This window comes from Macaca nemestrina, chromosome 6, assembly GCF_043159975.1.
Source record: "Macaca nemestrina isolate mMacNem1 chromosome 6, mMacNem.hap1, whole genome shotgun sequence".
Taxonomy (NCBI): domain Eukaryota; kingdom Metazoa; phylum Chordata; class Mammalia; order Primates; family Cercopithecidae; genus Macaca; species Macaca nemestrina.
In genome coordinates, this window is record NC_092130.1 from 58219708 (window position 1) to 58245285 (window position 25578).

At 38.3% G+C, this 25578-nt stretch overlaps 1 protein-coding gene and 1 long non-coding RNA gene across 6 annotated transcripts in view; one reads left to right on the forward strand and one right to left on the reverse strand.

Moving 5' to 3' along the window:
* LOC105463132 (uncharacterized) overlaps nt 1-25578 on the forward strand; it is a 56239-nt gene that overhangs the window by 5235 nt on the left and 25426 nt on the right. Inside the window, exons 3-4 of one of the 2 annotated variants that reach the window (XR_011624729.1) lie at nt 1-167; nt 1559-1655. This is a non-coding gene — a long non-coding RNA (uncharacterized lncRNA). Of the gene's footprint in view, nt 168-1558; nt 1656-23689; nt 23799-25578 lie in introns of those variants that run through there. The other variant, XR_011624728.1, reaches the window with a different exon arrangement.
* On the reverse strand, nt 39-25302 carry LOC105463131 (zinc finger protein 474). 4 transcript variants are annotated; one of them, XR_011624727.1, is made up of 3 exons: nt 25118-25302; nt 3007-3099; nt 39-275 (listed from the first exon to the last, which is right to left on the reverse strand). XR_011624727.1 is itself a non-coding variant. In XM_011710071.2 (2 exons), exon 2 carries the CDS (start codon nt 2910-2912, stop codon nt 1818-1820), a length of 1095 nt encoding a protein of 364 aa, XP_011708373.2. In that variant the 5' UTR covers nt 2913-3099; nt 25118-25279; the 3' UTR covers nt 1753-1817. The 4 variants fall into 4 exon arrangements, 3 of the variants coding, with proteins under 3 accessions (XP_011708373.2, XP_011708374.2, XP_011708376.2); XM_011710071.2 differs by lacking the exon at nt 39-275 and having other exon boundaries at nt 1753-3099; nt 25118-25279; XM_011710072.2 differs by lacking the exon at nt 39-275 and having other exon boundaries at nt 1753-3099; nt 25097-25279.

The window sequence follows — 25578 nt, forward strand, 5'->3', positions numbered from 1 at the left end:
ACCCCACACGTTATGGAAGAAAAGCAACAGACAGAAGATAGGAAAAACAGGTCATGTTTATGAAACCAGCTTGAAGACTATGCCACACTGAGGAGTTTGGTTTTTCATTAGGCAAAGAAACGAGCTGTTTTTTCTTCAATGTTCATCGGAAAACTTGCCCAGCAGCTGTGAGTGACTCTTCAGCTTTCGAATCATTGTCTTGGAATCTTCTAAACCAGCAAGACCATACTCATTTTATTTTAACATAGAATTTAGGAGCAAAGGACTAGACAGTCCTCAAAGTAATAAAATAAAAGAAAGAAAAATCAAATTAGAAACAAAGAATGCCCCTTTCCCAACCAATTCCTTTGGTTTAACCTTTTACAATAGCTTGTGTAATCTTAGTTCTCTTTCTTTCCTCTTTCTTCCCTCCCTCCCTCCCTCCCTTCTCTCTCTCTCTCTCTCTCCTTCCCTCCTTCCTTCCTTCCTTCCTTCCTTCCTTCCTTCCTTCCTTCCTTCCTTCTTTTTTTTTCTTTCTTTCTTTCTTTCTTTCTTTCTTTCTTTCTTTCTTTCTTTCTTTCTTTCTTTCTTTCTTTCTTTCTTTCTTTCTTTCTTAGTCTCGGTCTGTCAACCAGGCTAGAGTGCAGTGGTATAATCTCAGCTGACTGCAACCTCCAACTCCTGGGTTCCAGCAATTCTCCTGTTGCAGCCTCCCAACTAGCTGGAACTACAGTCATACGCCACCATGCCCAGCTAATTTTTGTATTTTTAGTAGAGACATATTGGTCAAGCTGATCTTGAACTCCTGACTTCAGGAGTTGGCCTCCCAAAGTGCTGGGATTACAGGCATGAACCACTGCACCTGGCCTAATCTTAGTTTTCTGAAGAATTCATTATCTCTGCAGGCTGGGCTTTTCAAGTAGCAAGCCATGGAAAAAAGACCTTTACCACTTCCTGTTTCTCATGATTTGATATTCTGTAAGGTTGACACAAGACAAAGCAACCACAATCTGGTTTAATGGACAAAGAACATGAACCAGGCCCTATCTTGCAGGTAGCCACCCTCGTAAGCATCTCTCTACAATCCTTGTCCATGATGAAACTTTAGATAAAACCCTAAAAACTCTTTGCCATTCAAGCTGGGGATTCCTGGGGTCATGCTTGTTCACAATGGCCCACGTGGGGGGTCAGGGCCTTGTCGTCAGCCTGAACACAGGGCACAGAGCAGCAGCAGGAATCAAGCACCTCCCAAAAAATAACCTAGTTGCTTCATTGTCTACACTGGGGTTAATTTCCTACTTACTACAACCATATAAGTGTCAAAAGAAAAAATAGGCTGTATTTACAGACTATGTGTATTTTTGCAAGTTCTTCAGTGTTTAATTGTTACTAAAGTCATTTGGGGTTTTTGACACAGATTCTATTTTAGTAAGATAAACTCAGCATAACCCAGCAGTGCCAAAAATGAATTCCTAAGGTAGATGACTAAAATAAACCAGCAATAAATATTGGCTGTTGGAATGGGAATTATATCTCTGTGATGTAGACACAGCATTAATGACTCATTTTCAAATTACAGTCTCCTGGGGATTATTTGTATCAGGGATCAGGGAAGAAAGAAGTCCATCTCTTCTTCTTTTAGACAGCAGAACTGAAGAGGAATATGAACCCATCAGGCAAGGATGTTCTTATATCTATTCAGCCAAGAGAGATATAGGCCCTGGAGTTCCACAGGGAGTTAACTTGAACAGGCTGCATTGAGGCTGATGTAAGGCATTGATAGAAAAAATACTAGGGGGTGAGGTGACTGATTCTAGGGATAGTTTTCTCTCGTTTCCCTATAGGCAGAGGGTGCCACCAGGTTCACCTAAAGCCTCTTGTGTGGCATGAATTACCCTATCAGTTACACTGGGTGCTGCCCTGTTCCTTTGCTGCTTGGAATTAGTGGACTCTTTTAGGCCTCCTTTACTCCCTAAGGTCAAATTCTGATCTTTTGGCCCCTGAGGCTGAGTTTTACAACTTCTCTGGTGTACCAGAAGGCGGTCTGAGGTAAAGGTTAGGCTACAATTTGGGCAGGACACAAGCTGAGCTTGACTTGGTCCCGCTTGGCTGGACTGTGCAGTCGGAAGGGGCTGAGGCTTCCGTGGGAGTGGCTGGTGGAGCTCCACAGGGAGCCGGTCATTTTCTATTTTCCACTTTTCCAGGCATTTGGGCTCATGAATAGGAAGGGACAGGGTGCCAAATTCCCTACCACAAATGTAGCAGATAACAGTCCTTGGTCGGGCTGGGGTTCCACTACAAGCTTTCTTGAGGCCAGTAAGATGATCAGAACTGTTTGATTGTGGTGCTCTGGCACCCTCACCCTTTGGCTTGCAGCTTCTCTGATGAACAAGAAGATTATCTGGCAAGAATGTGCGGCCACAGGATTCACAGGGCAGCAGCTGAGCCTGGGCACTCTGAAATGCAGCCTCATTACTTGCCTGAAGACTGTAGGACCCACTGCCGCTCAGAGACTGTGGTTTGGAGGGTTCTGGCCTCCTCAAGTGCTTGGGCAACTTACTGTTTTCAATATGCCACTTCTGCAAGCACTGGGGTTCATGAATGGCAATTGACTGGGACCCAAATTCTCGACCACAGATGTAGCACACCCGGAATCCAGGCCTGCGGGCCGGGATCACAGGGGGGCTAAGCTGGCTTTCCGATATAATTCTTCTACCTGACGGTTTTGATAGTATCACAGTCCCAGGTCTCTTTTTCTGAGTGTCTGTCTTAATCTTTTCACCAGGATTAACACTCTCTGTTTCTGGCAAAAGGCTAGAATAGGAGTCACTAGAGAGAAACCCAGCTTGGTTGATAAGGAAAGTGGGTTCTTTAGAATGGTGAAAAGTTTGTTGTAACTTATTGGAAATTCTTTTCTTCTTTCCTCTTTCCATTAACAAAGATTTCAGGCCAGACTCACTCTGGGCTTCTGCTTAGAGTGAAGGTTAGTGAGGTTAGTTGTCCTGGGGTTCACACTGTTGCCAGTACCTTAGCCCCACAGACCATGACTCAGAGCTTCATTGCAGGACAGCAGTCTGGAATGCTGGAAAGTCCTCATTAAAGTTGAGATGTCTGCAAGATCTGTGGAGGGGTGTGGGAGACATAAGAAGTTACTATGTATACACACACATACACACATATTTGGGCTGTAAACTGATAAAGGGCCGTAGTTTTTTTGTGTTTTCCTTTTTTTTTTCTTTTTTTTTTTTGCTTGTTTTAAATATTGACCTTGTATACTTTTTGACTAGCATAATAACCAGCATATGGGATTTGGTCAATAAACTGACATAAACCTGAGGAAATCTTCCATCATCAATTGCACTATCACTATTAAAAATAGTGTTCTGCCCAAAAAGTTAACTTGACAATGACAGCACATCATAGATACAGATGATGCAAACCTACAGAGGCTGAGACCAGGGTGGTAAGACCATAGAAGAGAAAACTGCAAACTGTGAAAATTAGATTAATGAGATCAGCAGGTCATACAAAAAGACCCCCTGGGCCCCACAGAAACTTCCACTACGTCAGAGATCCTTAACTTGTTAGTGACATGGATTCCTCTGACAATTCTGTGTAATATGTTTACAAGCAAAAAATTAAAATTGTTGCTATCACAGGGGAAATCAATATTACTGAAATAATTTGTCAACTGTTTCTAGTTGTGATATACATTTTAATCGAGATAAAGTTGTGTCACAGACTTCTTGCGTGTCCATGGACCTGAAACTAAGAACTCTTGCAGAAGAAGTAATTCAAGAATGAATCTTAAGAGGATTATCAGGATAGCCCTCAGAGGGACATAAACTTCTTGTGACACATCATGTATTCACTTTTGTTTATTATGGGAATACAGTATTAATAAGTGGAGCTATAATTCTCCAGCAGAGTACAGCCTAGGCTGGCACCCATCCTGGTGAGATATCTGCAGATCTTTCGTGGAAAGATGATACACAGATGCTGCTTGAGGCTCTTTTTTCTTAAAGGTATCATACCTACTTTCTTGTTTTATATATGTATGACTTCCAAATATTTTTAAAATATAAAACAAAGGCACTAGATTCCCCAAGAATCCCCACCAGAAGAAGTGGCAGCTTAGATATCCATTTATGGGAAGAATCCTAAATTTTTATATTGGGAAAAGTCATGAGTAAATTTTACCATGGGTTTATAATCTGGCTCCCCAAAACGATTATTTTCAGAAGCCTCAGGACCTTTTTCATTTCCTGAAGGATGACCCAGATCAGGGTGATAAACTCTAAAGCATCCATTCTTAACCACAGAAGGAGCAGCCCTGGTGTGAAGCTGGATCCTGCACATCACGGCAAACACTTCAGTTTGGGCAGTGCAAGGCCAGCAGTCCTGGGAATATGGAAACCCCAGGCACTGGATTTGATAAAGAACAAAAAGAGCTGTGATCTTTGTGCCCAGCTCCTGACTTAGGTGCCAAGAAAGGTCTGAATCCTTGCCTTTAAGAGTATCAAATCAGGTCTGGCAAGGAGAAGGAAGTTATTCTTTATTTTGACAGATTTTAAGACAGTAATGTTAACAGATGTGACAAAAGTATGTGTTGGCCCCAGAGTGGCCAGCCTAGAAAATGAAACAGAGAAATTTATCACTTGATTAGTACCATCTAAAAGAGAAAGTAGATCTATGGAACATAGGAATAGGGTAAAATTATTTCATTAGGTTTTTAATCCAGCCCATGGGTTATTTCCATAAACCACTCTGCTTCATTGGCTCTGTTCACTGAGGAATTTTAGTTTATCGTTTTCCTTGATACTAGGAAATTGCAGACACTAATATGATTTAAGAAGGCAGATTAGAAAAATCAATGCAATAAAATAAGCCTCCTTCCCCTAAGTTTTCTCTGTCTCTGTCTCTCTTCCTCTGTCTCTGTCTCTCTGTCTGTCTTTCACACACACACACACACACACACACACACACACACGAGTCAATTCTGTTCCCAGCAGATTAAAATACTGAGAAATCTCCATGACTTTCCATAACAACCCCTCCATCTCCCTTTTGATAAGGTAAGAGAGGTAATATTTATTGAATACCAATTATGTGCCAGATATGGCACTGATGTTTTTGTAAACATAATTTTAATTAATTGTCAAATAATTATGAAGCAGGTATTATTATTTCAATTTTATAAGTAATGAAAATGACTCCGAAAAGACAAGTAATTTGCCCAAGGCTGTCAGTGTCTAAATGACAGAACTGTGAATCAATTCCAGCTCTCTTTGGCTCCAGTATGTGGCTCTTTCCATTATTCATTCTGCCTAAATTCCTCCAGCAGAGCTTCTTCCCTTTAGTTTTCATCCCTGTTTTAATGTACTATCCATATGCCTCAGGGAAAGGTAACTAAGCTCTCACCAGCTGTTATGCTTCCTTTTAGGAGAAAGAAGAAGCAAAGAAAAGGAGGGCAGACAAGGCACAGAGGAGAAGCCTCTGAGAGGGACAAAGCAGAAGAGGGAGACTGGGGCTATGGAACACAATGTTTTCAATGTTAAGTGACAGGGGCCATTTTTTTTCAACTTTTTTTTAATAGGTTTGGGGGTACATGTGCAGGTTTGGTATATGGGCATATTGTGTAATGCTGAGGTTTGGACTACACATGAATCTATCTCCCAGGTAGTAAGCATAGTACCCAATAGGTAGTTTTTCAGCCCTCCCCCTGCTTGCATTCACTGCTGTCTGTTGTTCTCATCTTTATGCCTACATGTGCTTGACGTTTAGCTCCCACTTATAAGTGAGAATGTGTGGTATTTGGTTTTCTGTTTCTGCATTAAGAATCACTTTTGCCAGGCCAGGTGCAGTGGCTCACGCCTATAATCCCAGCACTTTGGGAGGCCGAGGTGGGCAGATTAGCTGAGGTCAGGAGTTCGAGACCAGCCCAACCAACATGGTGAAACCCCGTCTCTACTAGAAATACAAAAATTAGCCTGGTGTGGTTGTGGGTGCCTGTAATCCCAGCTACTCAGGAGACTGAGACAGGAGAATCACTTGAACCCAGGAGGCAGAGTTTGCAGAGAGCCAAGATCGCGGAACTGCACTCCAGCCTAGTTGACAAGAGTGAAACTCCCCCCCGCCCCCGCAAAAAGAATCACTTTTTCCATATACAGTTGTTTTCTAGATGTAATTTTTCCTGAGTGATGTGCAGTACAGAGTCTTGTCTTAATTTCACCAATATCTTCAGAAAAATCTACATAACCAGCAGAGGTAGGGACCAGTTGGGGGAATGGGGCAGACCACCAATGAATGATGTGTTTTGTCTTTCTTTATCATGGGCACAGGGTAAAAGTGAAGGCTGCCCCAAGAGGCCAGGTAGTGCTCAGTTTGAAGCCATGTCACCATTTTGATTAGGGATAGATCTTACCGCACACGAACATTTGTGCACTGCAAATATTTTCTCTGCAGCAAACACGATGAAACATCACAAAACGTCCATTTGAATCTTCAGCTTTTCTTTTTCTACCATCCCTTTCCTCCTCCAACGTTCTCCTGAAATTTTTCCCTTATTGTGACTAAAGGTATCAAAATATGAAAGATGAGGTAGCTGGAAGCCAGTGAAATTTTTGGGAACGGAGGTGTCTTATGGAGAAATGCATAATGTTTCAGCCAGTGACTGTGCAAAGGCAACATGCCACGGCACAGCAGTGTTGGTTGCTCTCCCTTTATAAGTTAGCTCTAAAAGCAAAAGTACTGGAAAATACTAAATACATATACTTAAATCACCTAAGAAATTGGCCTGTCACCCAAAACATCATAAAGCAATGTTGCTGGTTTATAAAGAGAATCACTTTGCAAAGCCAGACAGTTTTACCTCAAGCATCTCTGGAGAATGTTCACTCAGTTGGCCTGGATTATTCGTTTTGACCATATCTGCACATAGGACATTTAAAGAATGTCTTGGAAGGCATCACTTTTTATCAACATGATGCCATTTTTCCATTCTCTTCAGGGTTCATGGGAAGGGAGAGACAAACACACAAAGATAAATGTAATAACCGTGGAAATCCAAAAACCATCTTGGCATTAGAAGGTGTCTCTCCAAAAGAGAGGGAACAGAACACAATCAAAAGTGTGATCATATCTTTTAAAAAATAAGCTAGTCCTTTGAGGATGAGTTCCTGTCCTTTGCAGGGACATGGATAAAGCTGGAAACCATCATTCTGAGCAAACTATCACAAGGACAGACAAACAAACACTGCAAGTTCTCACTCATAAGTGGGAACTGAACAATGAGAACACTTGGACACAGTGCGGGGAACATCACACATGGGGACCTGTCATGGGGTGAGGGGCATGGGGAGGGATAGCATTAGGAGAAATACCTAATGCAAATGACGAGTTAATGGGTGCAGCAAACCAACATGGCACATATATACCTATGTATCAAACCTGCACGTTGTGCACATGTACCCTAGAACTTAAAATATGAAAAAAAACTAGTCCTTTGAAACAAAAGAAATATGGTGGATACATGATATGACCCCTTCTCTATTAGTATGGAATTCAAATTCTTTAAATGAACAAAAATATAAATAAGAAAGATGGAGGTGGGGCTGATCGTGGCTCTGGCAAGATTCTAAAAGAGAGGAGGTTCATCTTCAATATTCTTCACCCACCCCATTCAGTAGCCTCCACTCTCCAGCCTAGTATTCTTGTATGCTCACAGTCTGTCTTACCTATGAAATCTTGCTTTCAAAAAGGAGCTGATGGACTCATTCACACCAAGGCTTATAATTGATGAGGTAATGTCCCTTCCAATGTCTGGCAGAGACAGTTATTTCCTTACCAATAGCCATTCTACTCAACACCCTCAATTAATAGGCCCCAGTTTTCAGCTGGGCACATCTACAAGCTCCTTTGTAGTTAGTGAAAATATTGTGTGGAACTTGTAAGAATAATTCTTGAAAAGATAGAAGAGAACAACTGCTTCTCTTACTTTCCTTTTTATTGATGCTTAGAAGATGGATGTGATGACTGGTGCTTTAGCAGCCAGTTGAGAACAGATTTCATCTATGTAACCCTTGATATGACAGAGCAGAGACCTGCATGGACTTGGGTCCCTGATAATGCTGGAACCATCATAGAATCCCTGGAATGCCTTCCTTGGACTTTATTTACATAAGAAAAATAAATTTTTATTTTTATTTTAGCCATTTTAAAACGTCTGTTATTCACATAGAAACCTAATAGTAATTGAGAGATATCTGTATTTTAATAGTGGTGATTAGCACAATTAATTCTAATAATGTTATTTCAAATTTCAGAATTTTTTGATGAAGGAATTTTTTTTGAGGGAGTAGAGGTTTGGGTGCAAAATTGACTTATTAAATATGTACTTCTTAAAAATCAAAAATTAAAATTGATACTATAAATACTGGATCAATGGTTCTTATGAAATTGATCACAACACTTCCTTTTTTAGAGATTCTTTTAAGTGAAAAAATTTAAAGACTATTTTTTCTAAAAAATAGCCCATTTTTTCCACGAGCTTCTTAAAGAGCTAGCGGAGAGCAATATTGTGCTAGTTGTTAACTTATTGTCTCTATACTCCCAATCTTCTTTATTTAGCTTTATGATATGGGTACTGGGACTCTGCACAGCCCATTTCTGCTTTGCAAGCTGGTTCTGTGTTATGCTCTGCCAACAGGAATAATGGAAGGAGAATGCAAGAATTGGGGAGCAAGAGGGCATTTAATCCTTTTAAAGGCTTCCTGTGTGTGTGTGGTCGCTGTGAGCATTATTCCAGCAACACTTCTCTACTCCTGAAGCAGCAGTTCTTTTCAGCAGCAGCAGCTGAATCCAACCAAATTTGTAAAACCAGACGAACTGACCCTACCCCACCAGATGCAATCACCAGCCAGTCTGTGTCCCCTCCTTGGAGATCTGATTTTCAACTCCATCTTCTAAGTTTCTAAATTTTAATAATTCAAACGATGTAACAACCCTCAAAATACAAGTAATAATAATCTGTGATATTCAATCTGCATATTACTTAAATATTGCAATAAATATAAATGCAAATTAATTCTTTCATAGCATCTTACAAAATAAGATGCTTACCTGAACATTTAATCCTCAACTCATGCAGACCACTGAAAATGCATGTTTGTTATTTTTACACTATCACCGTGCTTTAAGAGCTAGAAAGTATTGTTCTTCCATTTTCCAGTAGCTGTACAAATTTCATAAGGGAAACCTGCGTTCTAAGCATGCTTGTATTTTGCTAAATTTTATATGACACTCTTCACCTGCTGACCCCCCAGCCATAAGGCTACCACTGCCACAGAGGGAGCCACAGCAAAGCGATCCTACTCATAGACCAAAGGTGACCAGGAGCGTTGAGGGCAGCTGGGCAGCTGGTCTGGCTCATTCTCACTGGTTCTGCACACTCTCTTCTAGGCAGCATCTGGTCCCGTGGCATCTGCAGACCTTAGCCAATCTGATGTGAGTGGGAAAGGCCATGTGAGAGCAGCTGGGACCTAGAGGCAGTATGGTTTAAGAAATATAGGAGCAGCATTTGAAAGGTAAAAAGTGGAAGCATTTTCATAAAAGCCACTCAGCCTGAGGCATGGCTTTGAGAAAATATTGGCATTTCTAGACTGATTATAAATAACTAATGAAAAAATTCCTTTTCTTTGTCTCTCCTTCACTATGAATAATTTTAAGCCAAGAAAATAAGTTCTTTCACTTTCATTCGATCTAATTGTCAAGTATGAACATAATACTTTATGGCGTTAGAAAAGCTATGAAAAAATTTGGAGAAATGCACTCTTTGTGCTTCTAACTAGAGCCCTCTGCAAAAGGCATTTTATGTTGTTAAGGCTTATAATATCACTCTATGAAAACTATTGTTAGATCAAGCCTGTAATTTTCACTCTATATTGAGCATCCAAATTACAGAGTACCCAAGAGTCATGAATGCCACACAGGTATGATCATATAATTGTAATATTGACATTTGCAGTGGTGGAGCACTGGTTCTACAAACTGTCAGTAGAATCACATTAGAGGCCTATAATACATAGAAATTTAAAGGATAGCCCAAAAAAGAAAAAAGTGGGAAAAAAAAGAAAAAAGTCTTCAAAGGAATTTCACATGCCATATTTTCTCACATTTAGGATAATTTTATTCCAACAGAATAGCTCTATACCAATATGTTTTTTTCAAGATTTTTTAAGCATTGGCTCATAGGCACATCTGGTCCATAGCTATGTTCTTTTTAGCCTGCAGAAAGTCAAAACTGCTTGACTTAGTTCCCATTATTTTAAAAGTGGGAGACGTCGCATAAAATAAGGATTTTTGGTTTCTCTTGAAAAGTGGAAGAGCTGGCCGAACAGAGCCCACATTCCTGTGTGGCAACATCCAACATGAGCTGATGGTGAGTAAGAGCTGTGCCTGTAGCTCAGAGAGCCAGCCTTTACTCTTCCAAAGCTTCTCACTAGTTGGATTCACTAATTTATAGTTCATGCTTCTTGCTTGAAAGTGTCCTGTGGGGACATTTTTCTTCTTAATTAAATATTGAAAATCACTTCAAGGAACTGAGAATCCAACTGAAGCCTTATAGTATATAATTGTTATAAACACAACATGTTTATTATTAAATATTTAGAATATTTAGAAAGGAATCTTCCGACTGAAGGTAGATTAGGGCTGAAAAGCTTTGGTCTAGGAGGGAGGGTAAAATCCAAGAAGAAAAGACAGAATCAGTGACCTAAGAAGGAATTTTCGTAAGTTATCAAAGGGTTATAGAAGACGATATATACATAACTTCAGAGGAAAAAAATAAAGCAGCCAATGTTTAGAACAGCTACAAGTGGGATTATAGAAGAAAGCAAAAGAAAAAAGGAAAACAGAAACAGACAAAATTGTGTTTTGTGGACCATGTAAACTTTTTAGAGGCATTCCCATAATGATCTATTGATCGGTTGATAGCATAAGAGCTACTCTTCTATTTAAGCCAATGGACCTTGCTTCACCATTAAATGACTCCCCAGATGAGGACTGTTAGATGTTTTATATTATTAGTTTAAAGAACTAATCAGCCAATTAAAAGAACCGTAAATAAGCTATTAGCAATGTAGACCATAGTTGGGTTGTAAAGATTTGCTCTGGAAATACTTTATAAGAGAATTATGGGGCCGGGCGCGGTGGCTCAAGCCTGTAATCCCAGCACTTTGGGAGGCCGAGACGGGCGGATCACGAGGTCAGTAGATCGAGACCATCCTGGCTAACACAGCGAAACCCCGTCTCTACTAAAAAATACAAAAAACTAGCCGGGCGAGGTGGCGGGCGCCTATAGTCCCAACTACTTGGGAGGCTGAGGCAGGAGAATGGCGTAAACCCGGGAGGCGGAGCTTGCAGTGAGCTGAGATCCGGCCACTGCACTCCAGCCCGGGCGGCAGAGACTCCGTCTCAAAAAAAAAAAAAAAAAAAAAAAAAAGAGAATTATGCTTCCTCATGGGGATTACAGGATTTGGTATACTTTTTCTTTCTGTCAAGCTGTCCGTTTTGTCAAGAAGTAACTATAAATTACTTTGAACTGAAAATGTATAAGAACAGTACAGTAGCCCCTTCTCAACCTAGAATGAGATCTATAGCCATCAAGTGTCTAAAATGGATATATTATGGTTTTTAAACATTGGATGGAAAAACCCACAGATAACCGTATTTTAGTATCTATGTTTTAAAAGAATTGCAAATAGATGCATATGTTTGCCAGCCCCCATTATGTGATATGTTTGCACAGAGTTCCCACGGTCTTTATACTCTTGATTTAGTTGAACTCAGTGCGACAATTTTGGCACAGACTTCTGAGCCACACTGTGTTAGTATCAGAAGTGTGGTCACTTCTGTGTGTCCAGGTGGAAACAAACACGATGAAGAATATAATTGTGCATGAACGGAGCTGCTAGGCCAGGATAAATTGGCATAAGAGAGATGGGCTCTCCTCTGAATTCAGGAGGAACCTTTCTAACATATCACCCACTTACCTTACAGAGGTCTCAAAGTTGTGCCTTATTTCTGTCCACCTCCAGGAGGTCAGTGCCTCCTGGAGCCTGGCTAACACTTACACTGATTATCAATACCATTCATTACAGACATCAACACCCTTTGTTAATAATGTGCTCTCCACCCAAAGCTGTTTCTGAGGAAAATGCCTGGGAAGGAAGTCAAAAATAGCAGAGGCCATAAGGCAGGCGGGGCTTCTGCTGTGTGCATGAATGAATGTGCCTCTATTTTCCGATATGCTCGCCATGACGTGCCAGGCGGTGACTCTGGAGACCTGGTAGCTTGTATGTGCCCACAAACTGAAGGCTGTTTCTGAACATGGGCTTTTGGTTGTTGTTCTCCCCACACCTCTCATCCTTCTATGTGACTAAGTCATCAAAATACTATTGTCATACCATTTGACATCGCTGAATCATGGCAACAAGGCACTCTTTCATGGGTCACATAGTTAGAGCTCACTGATGGTTCAGAATCCTCAGCCCTACAAATTCTCATTTCCCAGGAAAGCTTACATAAAATATTCCCTGCTAGAGAAAACCACCAGAATGAGTCTCCTGGTGTCTGGGGGAAACTTGCTCATTCTTTGTGTCCCCAGACCCAATGATGGCTCATTTAAAAACCTCTTCAGCTTCTAGTTTAAATTTTTTTGTGGTTCAACATTTATTGAAAGCCTCCTTCCACCCCATGACCAATAACTCTCGACTGCCTTGTTCTGTTTGCCTTTAGTAAACACAAAGGTCACATGTATATTTTAAGTCACACATAGGATTGGAAATATTAGGATATTGGATGGGAAGAGTTTAATTTAAAATCAACTTTGTGGATGTTGATGTTTCCTATCTTTCTTGTGTTTTCAACAGGGTCTTTTTTCCCACCTTCTGGGTTCTATTTCACTTTGTTTCATTATTTCCATTATCTATCTGAGCTTTAAGTTTAGGACAACCCAACAAGAATACCCAATAAGGACAAGATGCCATTAGAAAGAGAGTGAAGAATATAGCATTCCGTGGTTGACACCAGTGCTAACGTCCTCTGGATTTTCCATCTGGCTGGAGATATAAGGCAATGCCAACAATTCCAGCTCACTACTAGAAAAAATGTGGCTTATATTTTAACTTTGTTATATTCTGGAGAAAGCAGCATTAGAAGTGAGCGGCCCAGTCTAATCACATGAGTCATCAAATGTGGAGAACTTCTTCCCCAGTCAGTGAGAGAGAGACAGCAGCAGAAAAAATTTGAAGTGTGAAAAGGCCTCAATTAGCTGTTCAAAGGAGTCTAAGAGCCAAAAAAAATGCAGGCACCTCTTGAAGCCAGGAAGACCAAGGAAATAGATTCTCTTCTACTGCCCCCAAAAGAAAGATGATCTTGCTGTGAGCTGGGTGTAGTGGTTCATGCCTGTAATCCCAGCACTTTGGGAGGACGAGGTGGGAGGATCACTTGAGGTCAGGAGTTCAAGACTAGCCTGGCCAACATGGTGAAACCTCATCTCTACAAAAAATTAGGCAGGACTGGGTGCAGTGGCTCACGCCTGTAATCCCCGCACTTTGGGAGGTCGAGGTGGATGGATCATGAGGTCAAGAGATCAAGAACATCCTGACCAACATAGCAAAACCTCGTCTCTACTAAAAATACAAAAATTAACCAGGTGTGGTGGCGTGCTCCTGTAATCCCAGCTACTTGGGAGGCTGAGGCAGGAGAATCGCTTGAACCCAGGAGGCAGAGGTTGCTGTGAGTCAAAATCGCACCACTGCACTCTAGCCTGGCAACAGAGGGAGACTCCATATCAAAAAAATATATATATATATAGCCAGGTGTGGTGGTACACATCTGTAATCCCAGTTACTTGAGTGGCTGAAGCATGAGAATAGCTTGAAACTGAGAGTTGGAGGCTGCTGTGAGCCGAGATTGTGCCATGGCACTCCAGCCTGAGCAACAGACTGTCTCAAAAAATAAAATAAAATAAAAAATAAAAGCTGAAAACACATTTCCATTTTGTGGTGTCATTTCCTATATGGAATCCCAACCTAAAATTGATCTCCCATCCTGCTGTGCCATAACACTTGTGTGTAACCCCATTAAATGTCCCCTTGGCATCAGTAGCTCATGGTCATTGCTGTTTATCTAGCTCATACCCATTCCGTATGCTCTACATAAACATGAGCAAAGTGAGGACAAAATTTGGAATATACTGTCAAATAGCACAAGAACATTGGAGGTGCTGCCTGTGGTATACACACACATGAGTACAATACATACACATGAGTGCAAATAAAATCGAGGTATCAGAATCCTCAATTTTATTTGTACTCATATGTGTGTATTAAGCTCTATATAATTGTATCAACTGTTTAATAAATATCCACTACTTCTGTTTTTAATGAGAATTTATCACATTGGTAGCATCTGAATTTTGGTTGGAATTAAATTTCAACATGAATTTTGGAAGGGACAAAACATTCTACCATAACACCTAGGGTTTCCAATTCCAGGGTCCAGAAGAGCGCTTCACCTGTGAGGGTCTTGTGTGATGGTTTGAGGTTAGCACAGCTTCTAGGTAAACTTTTCAGAGAATTCCACTGGCCTACGTTCATAGGACACCAATAATAGGCATCAGGAGCATCCTCTTTTTTCACTCTTCTCCTTTACCTTTCCTGTCCATTGTGCTTATAAGTCCTCTCTTCAAAGACCGCTCCTTTAAATGCAAATATGGCAAATAATTCCTAAGCTGCCTTAAAAGGTTTTTTCTTCTTTACCTTGAGAAATAATGAGTTTACTCTGGATCCCAGGGCCGGAATGTGCAGATGTGATGTCATGTCCTTATTTCCTTTCAACAGACATTAACAATTTCTTAATGTTTCACTTTTATTCAGTCACTGCTCTTTCTTCCCAATTTAAGTGTTATAAGCTGGTTTTCATCTACTTGTTCGTCATGTTCCTTGTTTTCTAGTTTTTCAAATACCAGAATCTTATAGTACCATAATTGTATGGAAAAAAATGCATAGAATAGGCTGAACTACCTGAAGACATTTTGAAATCAATATTTGAAAATTCATACATTTAGGATTTTTCCTGTAAATGTCATGAAATAATGGCAATTTTTTAGGTCACAAATCTTGATCCTTTTTAGTTGACTGTAAAATTCCAGGTACAAAATTGACAATAAAATAAATTTGATTACATGAAAGATCATTACATTTTTAGGGAATGATAATGAAGCCTGTTTCATATAGGCAAGGAATGGATAATGTTCATTTAAGTAATTTTAGCTAAAATAGCATTCCTGTGCTACTTCTGGGATCTCTGTTGAAAACTTTATTTGGAAACTGCTTAACACCCATAAGTGCCCCAATAGTTCAAATAATAAAACTCTATTTGACATGGTGTTTTACATCAGAAACAGGTTAACTGAAGGGGAAAATGTGGTTTTAATTTTTGTTGATGAAATGTCATATGTTTCCTATATAAGATAGTTCACTTGGAACTGAATAGATACAGCAATCCAAGATTTATCTGATTTTAATGTTTCACAATCATTTAGTATTTCTGAGTGGAAATGCCATGAACGGATTCAAGGAATGTTATTAACTTTTATTACCCATTAATGATTTTTAAATGAACCAAAATGGAAAAAGTCTTTCACAAAATAATTATATATTTTTCCATTCTTTCAATGGATATGTATACTTTATTGTCAAGAAAATAGAATTTTTTCAGTTATATTTATTATCACCTTACTGAGGACTCTGCTTCCAATTGTTCACACACATGAATACACATACACATACACATACACACACACACATACACACATACATCATAGACCTTATACATTCCTCTCCATATTTCTGCCGGGTCAAGTGGATGCATTGATAATCAATGTTATAATCTTCATTTAGTAATTAATCCATGCCACAATACCAGTCCATCTGACACTTATGATATATGGTGATGATATGCTGGATTGTAACTAGGTCATATGGTACTAATAAGGACAATTGTTGGCTGAGAGTCTAACTGAAACTCGAGATTCGAGTCTTTGCCCAATTGCGTTTTTCTTCTATTTCCAGTCCTCACTACTCTTCATTTTGCTCTCTGTTCATTTCACAATAATTTCACTAAAATAACCTCTTGAACATATCTTTGAACTTGGGAGAAGTCACACTGATGGTGAGGCCAGGCTGAGAAGATCATGAGGATGTTTTCCTTTGCCTCAGCTCTTCAAGTAGATTCCCCGTCTGATTGTGGGTTTGCATGTGAAATGTAGGGTAAGGAATTAGACAACGAGGGAAAAGGGAAAAGGCACTGACAGACACTCTAAACAATATTTAGCATGTTTTTGTTTCCTATGTGATTACCCATTAATAATTTGGTAGAAAAAAATCTTATCTTATTCTATCATCTTCTTATATTTTCCTTCTGCTCCCCTTCTCATCTTAGTATTTGCTGCCTTTGCATTTTAATATATCTCCTTTCCCATGTTTTTTTATTCTTGTCTTCATTCTACCCATCTGATATTGGATAACCTCTTGTGATATTACATCAATTTATGTAGAAGCATTTCCACATCTAGCATTGAAGTGATTGGTTATTCCTTTCGACTGTTTTGCCTGCACTCGTAAATCTAATGCCAGGCAGGTGAATGGGCGTGCCTCCCATCTGTGGGCTGTTTCAACCATGTAGGTGAAGAGCCACTTCCGCTATCAACCCCCATCTATCTTTTTCAGAGCAGTCACATTTAACTCCTTAAGCTACAATCACAACTTAAACCTCTGTTGCCTAACTGCTCCATGGTTGTCCCACTACTCTCAAAATAAAATCCAACCTCTTGACCTTGAATGCCCTCTGTAACTTTGTACCTCCCTCAGTTTCTGCCCATCTCCTTTTGCTCTCCCCTTTCTGCACTGTGCTCCATCCATGTTCACCTCTCAGTTCCTCAGACAAGTCAAACTCTCTGTCACTCTGGGGGATATTCGGGGAGGGACTGGAAAGAGGCTTTGCACATGCTCTTGCCATTGCTTGGAATCTTCCTCCAGTTCTTTGCTTGGCTTTCTTATTTTATACTTCAGGTCTCTATGTAAATATTGTCAACTCAGGCCTTTCCAAACTACTTTTTTTTTGGGGGGAGGGGCGGGGGACAGAGTCTTACACTGTCTCCCAGGCTGAAGTGCAGTGTTGTAATCTCAGCTCACTGCAACCTCTGCCTTCCAGGTTCAAGCTATTCTCCTGCCTCAGTGTCCCAAGGAGCTATTGCAGGCATCTGCCACCACGCCTGGCTATTGTATTTTTAGTAGAGACAGGGTTTCGACATGTTGGCCAGGCTAGCCTTGAACTCTTGACTACTCTTTTTCAAGTAATTTCTCTCCCTCTCTCCTAAACACACACACTTACACATCCACGTGCACCCATACACGTGGACATACACATGCCCATTTATGTTCATTCATGGAACCGATGTCACCATCACCATCATAGTTATGTTCAGTGATGCCACTGTTTATCATCTTTACAGCACTCAGCACCTATGTTTTTGTTTTGTTTGTTTGCATGTATAATATTTGTCTCCTTAAATTGCATGTAAACTTCAAGACAACAGAGGGTTACTTGCTCTCTACATAGTTATATCCCCAGCACCTAGCCCAGTGCCAGGAACATTGTAGGTCATAACAAAATAAATTTAATGTTGACTGAGCTGAGTGAGATTAGCTTGATTTTATATTAAATTTTTAAACAAAACTGAAATTCATTGTTTATATGAGGAATAAAAAACATAAAGGTGCTTTTGCAAAAGAAGCGTTAACAGACAGCTTTGTAATATTTTCTCAAGTCTTACGCATATGTGACCATTTAACTCTTGTCATTTTTATAAAACTATCTCAAGGAATTAGCATAATAAAAATATTATAGCTTTAAAAGCATAACTATACTGAATCTAAGAGAAATGAGAATCTCTCCAAGGACCACGAACTAGACCAAGCACTATACCTCATGGTAAAGTTTATCAAGTAGTGAGCAACCAGAATAGATGGGCTGGTGCTCCCTAGAGAATGGACCCAGACAGGCACACCAAAGGTGGCCATATGAGCAGCTAGTCACATGTGCTGGGGGCACTGCCTAGCTAGGTAAAAAGCTGAAGGAGAATCACAGAGTTTGACTTCCCCGAGCTAAGTTTATTCATACATTGTTTTTCTTGACCACATATGTTCTGAGTGCTAACGACTTTCAAAATTTAATTCCCCTTGGAAGTCAGATCTTTTCTTTTTTAAATTTTTAATTATTATGAATACATAATTGTTGTACATATTTATGGGATAGGTATGATATTTTGATATAAGCATACAACATGTAATAATCAAATCAGGGTAAGTGGGATATCTACCTCCTCAAGCATTTATCATTATTTTGTGTTGGGAGCATTACAATTCTACTATTTTCATTATTTTGAAATATTTACAATAGCTTATTGTTAACTATAGTTGCCCTATTATGTTCCTGAACATTAGATCTTATTCTCTCTAACTATATTTTTGTGCTCATTAACCAACCCCTATTTATCCATTTCCCATTACCCTTCCCAGCTCTGGCAACCATCATTCTACTCTCTACCTCAGCGAGATCTAAATTATTTTATCTCCCACATTTGAGTGAGAACATGTTCTACTGTCTTTCTGTGCTTAGCTTATTTCACTTAACATAATGTCCTATTACCCTTCCCAGCTCTGGCAACCATCATTCTACTCTCTACCTCAGTGAGATCTAAATTATTTTATCTCCCACATTTGAGTGAGAACATGTTCTACTGTCTTTCTGTGCTTAGCTTATTTCACTTAACATAATGTCCTCTAGTTCAATACATGTTGTTGTAAATGACATGATTTTACTCCTTTTATGGCTGAATAATATTCCATTGTGTATATGTGCCACATTTTCTTTATCCATTGATCCACGGGTGTACACTTATCTTGACTCCATACTTTGGCTCTTATGAATATTGCTGCAATAAACATGGGAGTGCAGATATCTCTTTGACATACTGATTCCGACTTTTTTGGATATATACCCGGCAGTTAGTTTGCTGGATCATATTGTAGTTCTACTTTGAGTTTTGTGAGGAACTTCCATACTGTTCATAGTGGCTGTACTAATTTACATTCCTACCAACAGTGTACGAGGGTTGCCCTTTCTCCACATCGTCTCCAGCAATCAATATTGCCTGTCTTTCTGATAAAATCCATTTTAACTGAGATGAGATGATACCTTGTTTTAGTTTTGATTTGCATTTTTTTGATGATTAGTAATGTTGAACGTTTTTTGACTGTTTGCAGGTCTTCTTTTGAAATATCTATATAGACCTTTGGTCCAGTTTTAATTTTTTTCTAAATAAAAAATGTTTTTGAGATGAAGTCTTGATATGTTGCCCAGGCTGGTCTCTAACTTAGGTCCTCAAGTGACCCGCCCACCTCAGCATCCCGATTAGCTGGGATTATAGGTGCATGGCACCAAGCCTGGATTTTTGCTCATTTAAAAAATGTATAATTTAGTTTTTCACTATTGAGTCGTTTGGGCTCCTTATATAATCTGATAATTAATCCCTTGTCATATGGGTAGTTTGCAAATGTTTTCTCCAATTTATAGGTTGTCTCTTCATTTTGTTGATTGTTTCCTTTGCTAGGTAGAAGCTTTTTAGCTGGCTGTGATCCCATTTGTCCATTTTTGTTTTGGTTGCCTGTGCTTTTGAGATCTTACTCAAGAAGTCTTTGACCAGACCAATGTATGAGAGTGTTTTCCCAGTGTTTTCTTCTAGAAGATTTATAGTTTTATATCTTAGATTTGCTTTAGTCCTTTTTGATTTGATTTTTGTCTATGGCAAGAGATAGGGATTTCGTTTCATTCTTTGGCATATAATTATCTCTAGTCATCTCCCTTCTAAAGCGACCCCCGCAAGTACCAGGCACTCAAGAAGAACATTTTCAAGGCCACAGGCCTTTCAATATCAATGTATGATTTTTGGAAGGTATCTCATCAGAACTTCTTGAACATTGGAAGGGCTGACAAACTATGGCCCCCAGGATAAATCTGGCCATTGTTCAGCTCTTTTGTAAATAAAGTTTTATTGAAACACAGTCATGTTTATTCATTTATATTTGTCGTTGACTGCTTTTGCTCTACAATGGCAGAGTGTATGACTTAAAAGCCCTTAACTATTTACCATTTGGGCAAAGACAAGAACATTTTCTAACCTTTCCATTAGACCATTCAAACTAGATTTCATTTTAACGTTAAGACATCAAGTTATTAATCAATGTGAACTTACAGTACTCAATGCAACCAGAATCCTACTAAATGCCATCTGCACAGAACTCCATAAGGCTCCTGTTAGAGTCTTCTCTCAAACAAATGCTTGGCTGCATTGCACCTTGGACGTTGTATTTGCAGTTTGCCATCCTTTTTAACCAATTAACAACTTGCCTTCTTTACATTATCCCTCTCTGCTGCCCCCAACATAGTGTATTCCTATTGCCATATTTGTGTGCTATGATATTTAGAAATTGCTTCTTCAGGTTTGTAAGACTCCACAGAAATCATCACTGATTACTCAGGAAGGATGTTTTGGAATGGTTCACGTTCCTCACCATTTACAACTTACGTCTAGAATTGCATATAATCCTGAAAATGTATCATTCACCAGATACTCTGAGAAAATGAGTTAAAATAATGTTACATATTTATTCAAATTATGTAGACCCAGAGAAGAAACAGTCATATGGAGGTCTAGTTGGTAAAACAAAAAATTCTCTTAGAAAGAATAGATAATATTTAAATTCTAAAATAAGCTGGAGCTGGGCGCTATGGCTCACGCTTGTAATCCCAGCATTTTGGGAGCCAGGGTGGGAGGATTGCTTGAGCTCAGGAGTTCAAGACCACCCTGGGAAATACAGTAAAATCTCATCACTACAAAATATAAAAAAATTAGCCAGGCATGGTGGTGCACGCCTGTAGTCCCAGCTGGGTATTCGGGTAGGAGGATCACTTGAGCCCAGGAGGTCGAGGCTGCAGTGAACTGTGATTGTGCTGCTGCACTCCAGTCTGGGTGACAGAGCAAGACCCTTTCTCAAAGAAATGAATGAATGAATGAATGAATGAATGAATAAAGTAATCTGGAAAATGCAACTAATAGAAATAATAGTTTACATTTTAGTCTCAAAAGAAATAGGTATCTTATGGAAGTGATAGAAAGATTTGGAAAGGCTGGAAAATATCTTTTCTTAGTTAATATTTGAATGTTTATAATTTTCTGTCAATTTGTAAGAATATGTGATGACATTTATTCTGACGCTTATTTTACTAGGTATAGATTTTTTTCTGTAATTGTGAGAAATATACTGTTAAATAGGAAACAGAGTTGATGTTATAAATAATGTTTTCTTGCAGAAATTATGAACAAATAAATATTCTCCTTCTGCTTTTTCCTGTCTAGAACAGTGTCTGGAATACAGTAGACGCTCAATAAATTATTGAATAAATTAATAAATAAAATTAAGTTGAAGTCACATTCTATATTAATGGTCTTGAAAAATACTAATTTTTTTCACTGGGATTATGATTCCTGAATAAGTTTGTGACTATATTTTTGGCTTTCGCTTATTACAGAATCACTTAAAATAAGGTTGCTGCCTGGGGAAAGATTTGGGCAACATGCAAGGAGGATTGCCCAACCTGATTCTAATTCTTGTGTATGGTTCACTAGTAAGCAGTCATGGAAGGACTCAACTTCCATATTTATTTTGAATACTTGTTTCAAGTATTCAAATAATATAAGTTGGCTTATTAAAATTAATATGCCAATAAGGATAGACAAATAGATTCATGTAACAGGATAGATAGTCCAGAAGCATATGGTCAATTTACATACATGATCAATTCATTTTTCATGAAGATGTCAACACAATTCAATGGAGAGAGGAAAATCTTTTTAACAAATGAGAGTGGAACAACAGGATGCACACAGGGAGAAAATATCAACTCCTAACTTTCACTGCACACAAAAATTAACTCAAGATGGATCATGGAACTTAATATAAAAGTAAAAATGATAAAACTTTAAGAAGATAGTATCTATGATCCTAATATTTGCAAAGATTTGTTAGACAAAACACAAAAAGAACTAAGTATAAAAGAAAAATATAATAAATTATACTTTCTCTTAATTATAAACTTCTGCACATTAAAAAAAAATTAAGGAAATTAAAAGGCAAGACATAGATTGGGAAGAAATGCTTGCAAGACATATATTTAAAAATTGGATTATCTAAAAATTTAACTCGATAAAGTTAAACCTATGCCTACCCAATGATATTGACATTTTAAATAATTACCTAAGAAAAATGAAAGTATATGTCCACAAAAAGTCATTTACAAATGTTTACAGTAGCTTTACTCATAGTAGTGAAAAACTGGGAATAACATAAACATACATCAATAGATAAATGAACACAAAATTATAGCATATTCATACAGTAGAATGTTGTTTCACAATACAAATGAACAAACTACTAATATACACTACATGGATCCCTTTGAATAATGTGCTGCTAAAAAAGTCAAACACAAAAGAAGTATAGGTACTGAATTATTCCATTTATATGAAACCCTAGAATAAGCAAAGCTAATCTGTAGTGACAGAAAGTATATCAGTGATTGTTTGGTGGGTAGGTGCATGAATGGAAAATTGACTACAAAGGTTATGGACACTTCCTTTTATTTATATCTTTGTTGGTGACATGGATATAATCATTTGTCAAAACTCATCAAATCGTGTACTTAAAATGGGTGCATTTTATTGTATGTGAGTTATACATTAATGAAAAAGACATTAAAAAGAAAAAAATGTTAAATGGGTAAAAGGTATGAATAGATAATTTTTAAAAAGATACAAATCTCCAAGAAGCTCATGAAGAGTGCTCCATTAGTCATCAGGAATATGCAAATTGTGACCACTGTGAGATGTTATTCCATATTTATCGCAAACATCTACCCTATCACTCATTAGTTTCACTCCTGGGTCCAAATCCAAAATAAATAAGGACATATATCTACTAAGACTTGTGCAGGCTTCCTTTTCCCCTCACATATAAGTGAGATCACACAGTGTTTGTCTTTCGTATCTGGCTTATTTCACTTAGTATAATGTCCTCAAGATTCATCCATGTTGTTGAAAATAGCAGAATTTTCTTCTTTTTTATGGTTCAATAATATTGTATTGTATGTTTATACCACATTTTCTTTATCCATTTATCTGTTGATAGATAATTTGTTCCTATGTATTGACCGTTGTAAATAATGCTGCAGTTAACAAGGGAGTGTAGATATCTCTTTTATATACTAATTTCATTTTCTTTGGATATATACCCAGAAGTGGGATTGCTAGATCTGATGGTAGTTCTCCTTTTAACTTTTTGAGGAACTTCCATATTGTTTTCCATAATGGCTATATTAAATTACAATCCCACAGACAGTGTATAAGGGTTCCCTTTTCTCCACATTCTCACCAACACTTGTTATCTTTTATCTTTTTAACAGTCATTCTCACAAATATATGGTAATATCTCTTTGTGATTTTTATTTGCATTTCCCTGTTGATTAGTGATGGTGAGCATCTTCCTATACCTACCTGCTGAGTGCAATAATGGTTACCATGAGTGGAGGATGAGGTGAAGGGAAGATAGGAAAAGGGTACAAACCTTCAGCTATAGGTGAGTAAATGCTAGAAACCTAATGTACAGCATTGTGACTATAATTAAGAATTATTATAATTAATAATTGAAATGTGTTAAGATAGTAGATCCGAAGCATTCTCACCACACCCAAAAAAGGTAACTATGTGATATGATGAATACTTTAATTAGCTTGATTGTGGTAATCATTTCACAATGTCTACAGATATCAACACATTTCACGATAAACCCCAAATACGTGTGATTTTTATTCGTCAATCATACCTCAATAAAGCAGGAAAAAAATTAGACATAAAAAATAAAATTAGGAGAAAAATACTTTGTGCAAGAATGTTTATAGCTGCTTTAGCTATAAGAGGCCCAAACTAGAAAAAAAAATCAATATAATAAACAAATGTAGAATACGCATATAATGCAATTATACTTACCTTTAAAAAGAATTGTACTACTGACTTTAAAAGTCACATTGAAATGTTTGAAAAAACATTCTGCCAAGCCAGAGACATCAGTCCAACAGTATAATATATATGGTATCATTCTATTCACATAAAGTTCATGAATGGCCAAGTATTCTTTGGGGATAGAAATCAAAACAGTGGCCACCTATGGAGGGAAGACTGGCTGGAAAGGATGTGAGGAAACATTCTGGGGTGAAAGAAATGTCCCTTGCCCTGACTGAGGTGACCATGACACGGTTGTATGTACCTGTTAAACACATTGCTTTTAGAAACTTGAATTTAAGAACTCCAGAGTGGTTACAATTTACCCCACATCGATTTTATCTCAAATAATTAAAAAAAAAAAAGCCACGACAATTGAGTAATTATAGCCTTTAACACCCCTTTTCTGTCACAGATAATCTGGCTAATAAGCATATAGTTCTGAATTAATGTTAAAACCCTACTTCATCTACTTTTCTTTGAAGAAAGTTATTTTAAAAATCATTCTTTTAAATACAATTTTATTATCTTTTAGTATTAGAACATTTAATCCATAGTTAATTTATCATTGCCAGCATCCAAAGAAGTAAAATGACATTTATTGTTTTGTTTAGTAATACTTGAGATTTTTCACTTAAGAACCAATTATTATTATTATCATTTGGATTTATTTTCTATAGCAAGGAAATATTTACTGAATACTGGTGAGAAGCCAATGGAAGAGACCAAGAATGTCTAAGAGAAGCAGTTGTTATTAGTTGAAAGGTTTGAGATTTAAGACCTACCAGACAACAGAGAATGCACACAGAGAATGCAACAGAGAATGCAACCGAGAATGCACCAGACAACAGAGAATGCTCTCCGCGAGAGCCTCACCTTGTGACGTTTGTTCTTTACCTTTTTAGTTTGGTTTTTAGTGTGGCATGCTGAGCACCTCTGAGTTTTCAGGGAAGGAGCTGATGGAAACAGGAACAGAATAGCTGGGACCTCCAAGATTCACATTCCTTGCAGGAGTTGGTGTGAGTTTTTGAGGCTGCTGAGTAACAGGAACCGCAGCCTTTGTGGCCTGGATGTATCCTGGCAACCTGTCAACAAAAGGGACGGGACTGAGTTCTCTAGTAACTGATGGGAAACAGAGAGCAAAGTAGGTATGGATTTCAGCTTTCTTTTAAATTGACTCCAGGAACTTTGCCGACGGACTGAGCAACCAACAGGGACAGATAAATTTAAGTCACAGGCTCTTCTTGCTGTAGAAACACAACATTTTATTTTAAGGAAGAAAAGAAAACAATGTTTACTGATTATCTTATTGATCTTTTCTAGGGACTTTAAAAATACTGTGATGGTTAATATTGACT